The sequence below is a fragment of the Callospermophilus lateralis genome, chromosome 11, assembly GCF_048772815.1.
Source record: "Callospermophilus lateralis isolate mCalLat2 chromosome 11, mCalLat2.hap1, whole genome shotgun sequence".
Classification (NCBI taxonomy): Eukaryota; Metazoa; Chordata; class Mammalia; order Rodentia; family Sciuridae; genus Callospermophilus; species Callospermophilus lateralis.
The window spans coordinates 52,904,431-52,916,831 of record NC_135315.1 but is presented as its reverse complement, the minus strand read 5'-3'; the positions used below and the strand labels follow the sequence as shown (position 1 = coordinate 52,916,831).

The window sequence follows — 12,401 nt, the reverse complement described above, 5'->3', positions numbered from 1 at the left end:
GCCTCCCCCCACCCCCATGTCTTTTCATGGCTGGAAACTTCTCATCAGCTTTAGTGTCACCTCTTGACCTTAGCAATTTGAAACAGGATGCTCAAGGTAGATAGATCCCATTACAGTGAAGATTTGAGGAAGTGAAAGCATGGGGGAGGAAACCTTGGGGGTGTTTGGGGGGAGCGACATTTCATGAAGATCGAATGGCCAGAGAAAAGCCCTATGCTTGGTTGTTTAAGGAAGACCAAAGAAGCAAGTATGGCTGGAGAGGGGAGGCAGTAAGAAAAACATCAGAGCTCCTGGTGCCTGTGATTTCAGGCCAGAGATTATAATCTCAACATCTTGGGGGGGCTGAGGCAGGAGGATTGCAAGTTCAAGGCCAGCCTCAGCAACTTAGCAAGACCCTGGATCAAAATTTTAAAAAATAAGAAGGGCTGGGGGTGTAGCTCAGTGGTAAAGCAAGGCTCAGTTCAATCCCTGGCACAAAAAAAAAAAAAAAAAAAAAAGGAAGGAAGGAAGGAAGGAAGGGAGGGAGAGAGGGAGGAAAGGAAAAGAAAAGAAAAAGAAACCAAAGGCAAGAAGGTAGATGTGGGAGAGGAGAGAAAGTTGTGTAGGGCCTTTGCAGTAACTACATCTGCCCAACCTACTGCTTCAGTTTTCTCTATATCACTTTCCCTGAGCCCCCCACCCCAACTGGGACTTTGTCTTTCAGAGGGTAAGAGACTTTTGAGCCCTATAAATGTCAATGATCTGAATTAACATTGCATTTTGTTTCATTTTGCAGGGCTGGGGATTGGCAATCACTCTACCCCTGAGCCATGCCCTAAGCCCTGACTTAGCATTTTAAGACAGATTTCTGGCTTCTGTGTTGAGAATAGACAGGGCAGGAGTTGAAGCACAGAGCTCTGGTAGGAAGCTGCTGGAGTCACTTCGGGGAGAGATGATGGTGGCTGAGATGAGGGTAGAGGTGAGAAGTGATGGAACTTTGATATACCTTCAAATGAGAGCCACCAGGGCAGGGATGTGGACCCAAGAGGAAAAGCAGAGGCAGTAACAGCTCCAAGATTTTTGTTTGCTTGTTTTGGTGCTGGGGAAAGCCAGGTTCTTGCTTGTACATAGAATATAAATTATCAATATATATAAGTTATCCATAAGTGCTCTACCACTGTGCTACACCCCAGCCCACACTCCAAGCTGTCGGACCTGTGGATTTGTCAGCTCTTGGTGGAACATAAGTAAACCAAGAGCTCCTGGTGACTCTGTGGAGAAGAAATGCAGGTGGGTGGGGAACAGAACCAAAAAAAAAAAAAGGACTAAGATGGGTTCCTGCTGTCAATTTCGTAGCTGCGCCTGAAGATGAACATGACCTTCATCCATGTGACCCAGTAAAATTTACTTATTGACCACTGGAGAAATTTGCATGTGGATTAAACATAAAATAATCTTAATAAATTATCCTTTCATAGGATAATATTTTTAGATTTTTTAGATTATACTCAAGTATTTAGAGGTGGAATATCATGGCATCTATAATATGTGTTAAAAGTACTCCGGCATAAATTGGGTTGAAAAAGTTCCCTTTGAATCATTGCTAAGGTCTGTAAACAAGTCAGATTGGCACCTGTTATTTTGCCAGAGAAATGTTAGAGTCAGTAAACAAGTCTGGATGGCGCCTGGCCAAATGCCAGAGGGAGTGGTTTGTAAAGTAACAAAAGCAAGCCATTAAGTGTGGAGATTCCTTATTGGTTGACTGCTGTATCTATTTTATGCTAATTAGATAAGCTGTGTAAAATGTATAAATACCGCTCTTATTCTACAATAAACGGCTTCCACTCCTGCTGCATCAACGTACACAAGTTGTTCGTCACCCCCCCCCCCCGGATATTTTGCTGCAGCCGGACTGCGGCAAATCATAACTTAGTTTTGAGTCTGGTTTTTTACAACAAAAAGGATTGTACAACAAAAAGGATTCTCACCCAAGAGACCTGTAATCACGAAAGCCTCAAATCCATTTCAAAATTGGATTACTCAATTTCCCTACTGAGAGAAAGATCGGTTGTACGCAACGATTGGAGAGAAGAAAAATTGCTTATTTGGTTCTTCCTAGCTCAGACAATCTCCCAGCTGGAAGGGGACTTTGAGGATAGGCTGAGGAGAAGCAAAGAGGGGAGGACAGTGGGAGGCTGTCCCAGGGTATCTTCACATAACGACTAGTGGGGACAGAGGGACACAGATGGAACCCACAGCAGGGGCTGGGCTGAATCTTTTTTCTTCCCCAAGACAGAGACAGAGGTATATTTAGAAAGGTAGACACAAGTCCAAGGGAGAACAGCCCCAGGGGAGAAGGCCGGCCACCTCCGGGAGAGACAGGCAGGGCAGAACCTTAGCAGGGAGAGGTCACCTGAAATGATGCTCTTGCCATCTCTCATGAAGTCAAGGCCATGGCAGGTCATGTTGGGCACAGTGATCCGCAGCAGCTCCCTGTTGGACATCGTGTGCCACACCCTGATGTCTTTCTTGGCACAGGTGGCAAATAGCTCAGCAGTGCCACTGCAAAGAAGCCATCGAGAGATGAGAGAGGCAGCCGAAAAAGACTCACAGTGTTTCTCAGAGGCGGATGTGGTGCGATGGAGGGCAGGGGGTATTTTAGATGCTGATTCCCCCAAGGCTTGGTGATCTTAGAGATCCCTTGTGTGAACTGGCATTGGATGCCCTCAAACTATCTGTGAACATCTTTTGTAGTTCTTTTCCTTCAGAAAGGATTGGGACCAAGTTGCTAAAGAAGAAAGTCAATTTGAAATCTAAATCTTTGTGGACTGTAGAATAGCAACATTTCATTTTTAAAAAATAAGTTTATTGCGGTACAGTTGACACAAAAGGCCGTGCATATTGAAACTTGATGAGTTGTATACACTTGGTGAGTAGCATTTCTTGAGATAAATATATCCCATTGCATATCTATAATAAACAAGGACACCCTTTCCTATAAAGTAGAAAAATTTATTTAAATGTCTTTTTTGTTTTGTTTTGTTTTTGTTACTGGGGATTGAACCCAGGGATACTTTTACCCCAGAACTACAACCCTAGCCCTTTTTATTTTTAGTTTTGCGACAAGGGTCTCACTAAATTGCTTAGGGCCTTGCTAAATTGCTGAGGCTGGCTCTGAACTTGCAATCTTCCTGCTTCAGCCTCCTGAGTCACTGGAATTACAGGCATGCACCATTGTACCCAGCTAATTAAAATTTCAAGGAAGAAAATGACAATGGTGATAGAATTCACATATGCAGATAACCCAAGACCCTTCTTTGGTTAGTTATCAGAAAGTATGAGATTATAGACAAAGAAGAGTACCCCAGAGGAATTGTCTGTCAGGCTCAAAAGAAAAATAAAAAGTAATTTGTACATAGACTATAAATTATCAATATACATGAGTTATCCATAATCTTTGATAAGAAAAAGGGGTGTGTTGGAAGAGAGTAAACTACCTAGTTTAGAAGTTTCAAGCTAGTCTCGGCAGAGACCAAAGCTACCCTTTAGATGTAAGCACTTCTCAAGCATTTTCTACATTTCTTCACAAACATATTTTAAAAAGGGAAAGAGATGGGCTGGGGATGTCGCTCAAGCGGTAGCATGCGCACCTGGCATGTGTGGGGTGCTGGGTTCGATCCTCAGCACCACATAAAAAAATAAAATAAGGATGTTGTGTCCACCGAAAACTAAAAAATAAATATTAAAAAAAATTCTCTCTCTCTCTCTTAAAAAAAAAAGGAGGGGGGAGCACCTCTCTCTTATTTTAAGATCCACTTGGTTTGCAATTAATAGAAAAATTAAGGGGATCCCTTCTACACATTTAGCTCAGAATTAAAATTATGAGCAGGACCAGTAACTTAGAAAGGATACGGGTCAGAGGCAGGCAGGAACTGCAGTGGAGCTTCTGCCAGACAGTCCTGATAGACAGAGACCCACTCAACCCTATGTTAGAATTAATGGATTTTAAAAAATAAGACCTGTTTTATATCAGATAGTGCCTTCAATGAATGAGCTCCTCCTTTGGGGAAGGGAGCTCTTTTTCTGTTGTTGTTGTCGATGGACATTTATTTATTTATTTACATGCGGTGCCGAGAATCGAACCCAGTGCCTCACACATGCTAGACAAGCAGCTCTACCACTGAGCCACACTGGGGCTCATTAAAAGCCCCAGTCCAGAAGGGGCTTTTAATGAGACATACCAGAGGCTCATGAAAATCCTTTATCATGAAAAAGAATGCCCCTAGAGAACTTTCCCAGTTCCCCACCCTTGATGGGCAATCCCCTTCTTCAGCAATCTCAGGCAATCACTTGGGCCTAATCTGAAAATGAGCCAAGCAAGTAGGAAACTGTACTGAATTTAGAATCAGAGCGATTAAGGTCCAGAAAGAACCAACCCAACTGGAGCATGAAGATGCACTAGGTCCACGGGCTCCCTCCTTCCCATTTAAAATCCCACAAAATGAAGATAGAGAGTTAGAGGTAGATATAAATATATTTTCAGTGACTCATAAATCATGGAAAGGATAGCTTCATCTCTGCATGAACCCTTTGGTTGCTGCATAACAGGGCAAGCTCACAGGGGAACACAGGGTCAGGCTGAAACACTGCCGTGGGGGAGCAACAGGAATATCAGCTTGTGCACACCATGGGGAAGACAAAATTTGCAGTTTGAATCCAGGCCAGTGATCCCTGGAGAACACAGTTGCTACAACATATTGTATGTAATGGCAAGTTTTCAGTGAAAAACTCCCCGATACGCAAAGAACCAGGACAATGTGATTCAGGAAAAGGCGGTCAAAAAAAAACTGATCCTGGGTTGGGGGTGCAGTGCAGTGGTAGAGCACACATGTTTAGCATGTGTGAGGTCCCAGATTCAATATTCAATTCCCAGCATGAAAAGAAAAAAAAAGAAAAAAAGAAAAGAAACTGACTCCAAGCAGACCCAAGGATTAGATTGACAGATCTTCAAAGTGACTACTTACAACTTTTAAATATATTCAAAATATTAAGGGAAACTATAATATCAATAAGCACACAGGTAATCTCATCAGAGAACTAGAAATTATGAATGTATTATGATTATGTATTTTGTGACAATTATATTTCTTCTATAGGCAAAAAGTACAAAAACTGAAATAAATTTACTATATGGGCTTATTTGGAGATGGTGAAAGAATCTACGGACTTGAAGCAGATATAATAGAAATTATAAAATGGAAAAAGAAGAAAGAGAAATGAGCAACCTGAGAAACCAATGGGAAGGGCTGGGGACCTAGCTCAGTGGATAGAGTGTGGGGAGCACTCTGAATGACCCACGCCTTCCATTCTGACACAAGAGGCTCTAGGCTCTGACCCATCACTACATTTCATAATGACTTGGGCATTGATTCAGTTCAGGAAGTTGAGGGTGTGTCTTTAGATGTAGGTGACACCCCTTGGGTTGATTTACACTTACCTGTCCCTTGTAACACTTTTTTGGATAGAACTTTCTAAGAACAAGGGTCCCCCCAATGAAAGCCCACTTCAAACGTGCTGGCTCTCTCTCACCAGCCTCCTGTGAGGGGCAGCAGTAGTGTGCTTGCCTTGCATGTACAAGGTCCTGAGTTCAATCCCTAGCACCACACACAAGAAAGAAAGAAGAGAGAGAGAGAGAGAGAGAGAGAGAGAGAGAAAGGAAGGAAAGAAGGAAGGAAGAAAGAAACTCATGGGAAAATATCAATTTTTTCAACATGTATAATTTGAATCTCAGGAAGATAGGATTTAGAAAGGGTGAATTTTTTTTTTTTTAAGAATAATGGCTGAAACCTTCTCAATTTGGTGGAAAACATCAGTTTACAAATTCAAAAAGCTTAATAAACTCCTAGCAGGATAAACACAAAGAGAAAGACACTTCAGAATCAAACTGACAAAAGGCAAAAACAAAGAGATAATCTTGAAAATAGATAAAAAGTGACACATTACAAAGAGGGGAATAGTAGTGAGAATACAGAATGACTCTTCATTAGAAACCATAGATCCAGAAGGCACTGGAATGATGTATTCAAATGCTAAAGTTCTTAGGCTGAGAGGGAAAGATAACAGATGGCAAGTAGCTCTATAAAAATGAATGAAGAGTATCAGAAATTCTTGTAGATAAACACATGCACATGCATTTTTTAAAAAATTTCATTTCTTAATTTCCTTAAAATATTTGTGATTATTTAAAGCCAAAATTATAATATTGTATCAATGGATACATTTCCCAAGTAGGTAAGAAGGAAATATGTGAGATCTAAAAGAAAGGTACTGTCATCAGATTCTTATATTTTATTTTACTTGAAGTAATTTAATGTTTACTCTAAGTAGACTATATTAAAAGTATATACTGCCATCCTTAGAGCAACCACTAAAAAAAACCAATGCACAGATATATAGCTAGAAAGCCAATAGAGTAATTAAGTAGTAAAATGTCGAAAAAAGTTAATTGACACAAGAGGAAGCAGCTAAGATGCAACAGAACAAATAATGGGTGAAGAAGAAAACAAATTACACTAAATGTAAGTGCACTAGATATTCCAAATATAAAACAGGGATTTTTCTTTTTCTTTTTCTTTTTTGATACCAAGGATTGAACTCAGGGGCACTTGACCACTGAGTCACATCCCCACCCCTTTTTTGTTTTTTATTTAGAGACAGGGTCTCACTGAGTTGCTTAGTACCTCACTTTTGCTGAGGCTGGCTTTGAACTTGTGATCCTCTTGCCTCAGCCTTTTGACCCACTGGGATTACAGGCATTTGCCATGGCACCCAGCTAAAAGCAGAGATTTTTTGGACTGAATAGAAAATCAAGAATCAATTATATACTATTTCAAGAGATGCATATTAAATATAAATATATATGGTCAATAATAGGATAAAAGTATATATCATGAAAAGAGAAAGGTTGAGTATGCATATTAATATCATACAAAAGAGCCAGGCATTGTGGCACACCCCTATAATCACAATGACTCAGGAGGATGAGGCAGGAGACTCGCAAGTTAGAGGCTAGCCTCAGGAATTTAGGGAGCCCCATCTCAAATTAAAAAATAAAAAGGACTGGGGATATGGCTCAGTGGTAAAGTGTCCCTGGGCTCAATCACCAATACCAAAAAGTAAAAAAAATTAAAAAATAATATTATCATACAAAACACACTTTAAATCAAACAGAATTACTAAAGATGAAGAAGAACACATAATTATAAAAATGTCAAGACAGCAGGAAGATGACAAATAATTTACGACTCCTAATTAACAGAATTTCAAAATGTACAAAGCAAAAACTGGTGGAAATAAAGGAAGAAATCTTCATTCATGGCTTGAGACTTTTAACATTTCTCTCAGTCACTAATGAAACAAGTAGACTAGAAGTCAATAAGGATAAGAAGATATATATATATATGACACTACCAACATTAAAAGTTTCCACGGAGAAAAAAATATCATCTCCAAAGTATATATGGAATATTTTCACTTATATGAAGTTCAAAAGTAGGGAAAACTCATCTAAGGGGATAGAAATCCAGGAAGTAATTATCTTCAAGTAGAAAGGTGAGGATAGTGATTGGAAAGAGTGTTTGGGAGACGAAAATATTTTATTGCTGTACCAGGGTGATAGTCATATAGGGTTAATGATTCATGCAGCTACATCCTTATGATTTATGTACTTTCTGCATGCACATTGTACTTCATTCAAATTCTTTTTACACCTTGCCAAACTATCATTCAAATCTGAGGGTAAAACAAAGACTTTCGGATAAATAAGAAGCAACTTTTCCATACAAAGACTATCTCTGAAAATGTGGACTATACACACTATGGAGTCTTATTTGGCCATAAAGAAAAATGAAATTGGATCATTTGCTGGAAAATGGATGGAACTAGAGACCATTGTGTTAAGCAAAATAAGAAAAACTCAGAAGGTCAAGGGTTTATATTTTCTCTCATATGTGGAAGCGAGAGAGAAAGAAGGAAAGACAGGTGTGGCGGGGCAGGGATCTCATGAAAATCAAAGGCTGCTGGGGAGGAAGGGTCAACTACTGGGCAGTGATATTGGTCAAGTCCCACTGTCACACTGTGTCCATGTATGAATATGTAACAACAAATCCCATCATTATGTACAACTATAATTCACCAATAAAAATATGGAAAGAGGGAAAAAAAGATTGTCTCTGAATTTTCAAAACAGAAGAATCTAAGAGGATTCCACTGGCATGTGAAACAAGCATAACAAAAGCAAAGAACATAATTTAGTTATATCTAAGTATTTACTTGGAAAAAATTGAGCAATAATAATGTAATCTGCATCTATAATTCCCCATCAATTTTAGCATGGGAGATAGTGGAGGAATGATGAAGAGAGAAATAAAAATATACTGATTCTTAGCTGGGTGTGGTGGAACACACCCCTAATCCCAACTGCTGGAGGTCAAGGCTGGAGGATCACAAGTTGGAGGCCAGTCTGGGCAACTTAGCAAGACCCTGACTCAAAATAAAAAGGGTTGGGGATGTTACTTAGTGGTAGGCTGCTTGCCTAACATGCATGATCCCCTGGGTTTAATCCCCATTAACACACACACATAAATACTCTTCCCTTTATGGAAGACAGGATATCAATGTTTGTTAATTCCAGTGTTTGACAAAAACATTTATTTGAATATGTATATTAAAAGCTAGCCAGGCATGGTGGTACATATCTGTAATTCCAGCAACTCAGGAAGCCATGGCAGGAAAATCACAAGCCTGAGGCCAGCCTCATCAACTTTGCAAGACCCTCAGCAATTTAGCAAGACATTGTCTCAAAATAAAAGTTAAAAGGACTAGGGAATGTAGCTCAGTGGTAAAGCACCCCTGGATTCCATCCCCAGGACCTGAAAAAAATGATTACAATTAAATGACTAAAATAAATAGTTTCCAAGTTTTGTGTAGCAGGGAAGAAGGTTGGGCCAAATAAAACAATCACTAAAACAAAAGTCAGGAAAAGAAAAAAATAAGCAATAATAATGTAATCTGCATCTATAATGAAATTGGGTCGTTTGCTGGAAAATGGAACTAGAGACCATTGTGTTAAGCAAAGTAAGAAAAACTCAGAAGGAGTTTTGGTAGGTACAGGCCTGCCTCCCCTGCCTAACTATTTTTCTTTTCTTTCTTCTTCTTCTTCTTTTTTTTTTTTTTTCCCTACACTAGGGATTGAACCCAGGACCTGCAAGCCTTCTACCCCTGAGTATATCCTGGCCATTTTTATTTTGTTTATTTATTTTATTTTGAGACAGGGTATCACTAAGTTGCCCAGGCTGGCATAGAACTTATGATCCTCTTGCCTCAGACTCCTGAGCTGCAGAATTACAGGAGTATGCTGCTATGCCTAGTCTGACTTTTTCTTACATCTGATACTATCCAGAGAGATTTTCCCATGATTTCCAAAAGAGAAATTATGATTCAGGGGCTGGGGATGTGGCTCAAGAGGTAGCGTGATCGCCTGGCATGCGTGCGGCCCGGGTTCGATCCTCAGCACCACAAACAAACAAAGATGTTATGCCTGCCGAAAACTAAAAAATAAATGTTAAAAAATTCTCTCTCTCTCTCTCTCTAAAAAAAAAAAAAGAAAGAAAAGAAAAAAAAAGAAATTATGATTCAAAAGACATTCTTCTATATATTTATAAGGTCCCTGTTTCACTCTAGGAACGTGGCCACAGTCTTACCATCTCCCTTGCTTGACGAAAACCCTTCTAGCCCTCAGCTTTATAAGTTGATCATATATATACATATATATATATATATATATATATATATATATATACATATATATATATATAAATTTATGCCAACGAGATAGAATGGATGCATTTTAGGAATATACAAATTGCTAAAATGGATGATGCAGAAAGGCATAACTATTCATAAAAGTAAAAAAAAAATATGGAACCAACACAAATAGCCATCAATGAATAAACAGATAATAAAGCAGAGCCATATAATGGAACGTATTGAGCAATTAAAAAGGAGTGAAGTACTGATACATCCTATATAGATTGTTCTTAAAAACTTTATGTTAAGGGAAAGAAGCCAGTCACAAATGATCATACGTATTGTAAATGTCCAAAATAGGAAAATCCCATTGACAGTGTTTGACCAGGACTGGGGATGGGAAGAGAGCAAAGAAGGATGAGCGGTGAATTGCTTGCAGGTTTTTGTTTTGTTTTGTGTTTTGAAGGATAATGAAATATTTTAAAAATTAGATCGGTTGTGGTCATGGTGGCAGATCTTTGTGACTATGATCAAAACCACTGAACTGTATACTCTAAACAGTTGAACTTTGTGGTACTTAAATTACATTTCAATGAAGCTTTTTGTATAAAGCCAAAAAAAAAAAAAAAAAAGAGAAGTACAAAAACTTGAACAACAACTATACAAAAATCGAAAAGATCATTGAAAAATGATTGATAAAAAGCACAGGGACCAAACAATTTCAAAGATTGAATCTACCAAGCTTAGAGAAAGAGGAAAAATTGAGACAGAAATGATCCCAATTCAAATAAAGACCCACTTAATTGGAAAGCATGTGCCATTTCCCCATTAGTAATATTTAGAAGAACTGAATCCCAAGGACTTAGGGAACCCAAGCTCATTGTCTCAAGGGCTTTCTTTTGTTGTTTTGTTTCATTTCTGGTGTTGTGAATTATTTTAATAGACTTCCTATCTTCTTCCATATGAAGTTACACTAGTTTTCCCAACTCAAATTTGGACTTTCTTAGAATGTTGACTTTTTAAATAAACCCATCATGGATATGTGTCTGTCAAAACTTTTCTGTTTGGTTAGTCGCTTTTCTGTTACAGTGCTAGGGATCAAATCCAGGGCCTTTAGTCTGCTAAGGAAAGCTTCTGCCACTGATCTGCATCCCCCCCGCCCCCAGGGTCTAAGTTTTTGAAAATAAGACTTGCTGACCAATAGAACAGTGATTTTGAGTTTTATAAGTTCAGGTTGAACACTGAGGAAGTTCAGAGCAAAAACCTGTCTGACGAGCTGCATGGGATGGATCTCACCAAAGACAAAATGTGTTTCAAAATCAAGTAATGGCACACAATGATGGAAGCCCTTTTGGACATCAAAATTGCTGATGGATATTTGTTTTACTTGTTTGGAGTGAAATTGACCAAGAATTATAGTCATTAGATCCAGAAGAGCTCATGTCCACTACCATGAAGTCTGTCAAATCTAGAAGACACCCAGAGGTCCTGAAAAATTACTGGATAGAAATTTGGAGAAAGATATTGCTAAGTTTTTTTTTTTTTTTCAGATGTCATTTGGAAAACAGAAAAGTTTTGACAGGCACATACCACTTTCCATGATGGGTTTATTTAAAAAGTCAACATTCTTTTTTTGTGTGTGTGTGGTACTAGGAATTGAACCCAGGGTGCTTACCCACCAAACCACATCCCCAGCCCTTTATAATATTTTATTTAGTGACAGGGCCTCGCTAAGTTGCTTAGGGCCTCGCTAAATTGCTGAAGCTGGCTTTGAACTTGCAAACCTTCTGCCTCAGCCTCCAGAGCCACTAGGATTATAGGTGTGCGCCACTGCAAAAAGTCAACATTCTAAAGAAGTCCAAATTTGAATTGGGAAATGAATGTAATTGCATGGAAGACACTAGGAAGTTTATTAAAATAATTCACTACACTAGAAAAATTTAAGGCAGAAAAAAATCATAATTGTGCTAGAAGATGTTGAAAATACATTCATAAATTAAAAATTCCCTTGCACACTGCATCAGACTTCTACATTCCCATTTTCTTGTTCTACTTACAATGGAAAGACAATGTCCTGGACAGCTTCAAAGTGGCATGTTAGAATGAGAGTCTCTTTGAAATCTGTGAAGTTGACACGATATATGTGTGATTCTTCTGTTCCTACAAAAAACTGGTGTCCTTCTCCTCGCAGGGCAATAGAAGAGATGCCACCTTGTAACTGAATTTTCCTTTAAGGAAAAGCAAAAAGGTAAAGTAGATTCACTCAAATTAATGGATATTTTTTGTACCTTTTGAATTTTGTATATGTATCATCTATTCAAAAATACTTAAAGAATAGGATGAAGGAAAATGTAAGTTGAAATGAAACAGCTTAACTTCATTTTTTTTCTGAAAGGAAAAAAACAAGTAGACTCACTCAACCATCAAGTATATTGCCCATCTGAAGCATTACAGAGGACACAGGTCAGGCAGGTGATTTGGGACATGCCCTCAAAGGAAGTAACACAGTTGGAAAGGCATGGGTTATTTACACTGTTGTGTCCCTAAGGCCAGAAAAGTAAGAGGTCCTCAAATGTTACAATAGTCAGAGGAGATTCTTCAGTGAGAGGTAGTTT

General features: G+C 38.8%; 1 protein-coding gene across 1 annotated transcript in view; it reads right to left on the bottom strand.

The window, feature by feature from the left end:
- Cfap52 (cilia and flagella associated protein 52) overlaps nt 1–12,401 on the bottom strand; it is a 45,416-nt gene that overhangs the window by 9,111 nt on the left and 23,904 nt on the right. The window contains exons 8-9 of the mRNA XM_077110634.1: nt 11,844–12,014; nt 2,393–2,541 (exon numbers count right to left, since the gene is read on the bottom strand). Coding sequence (XP_076966749.1) covers nt 2,393–2,541; nt 11,844–12,014 — 320 coding nt within the window. The remainder of the gene's footprint in view (nt 1–2,392; nt 2,542–11,843; nt 12,015–12,401) is intronic.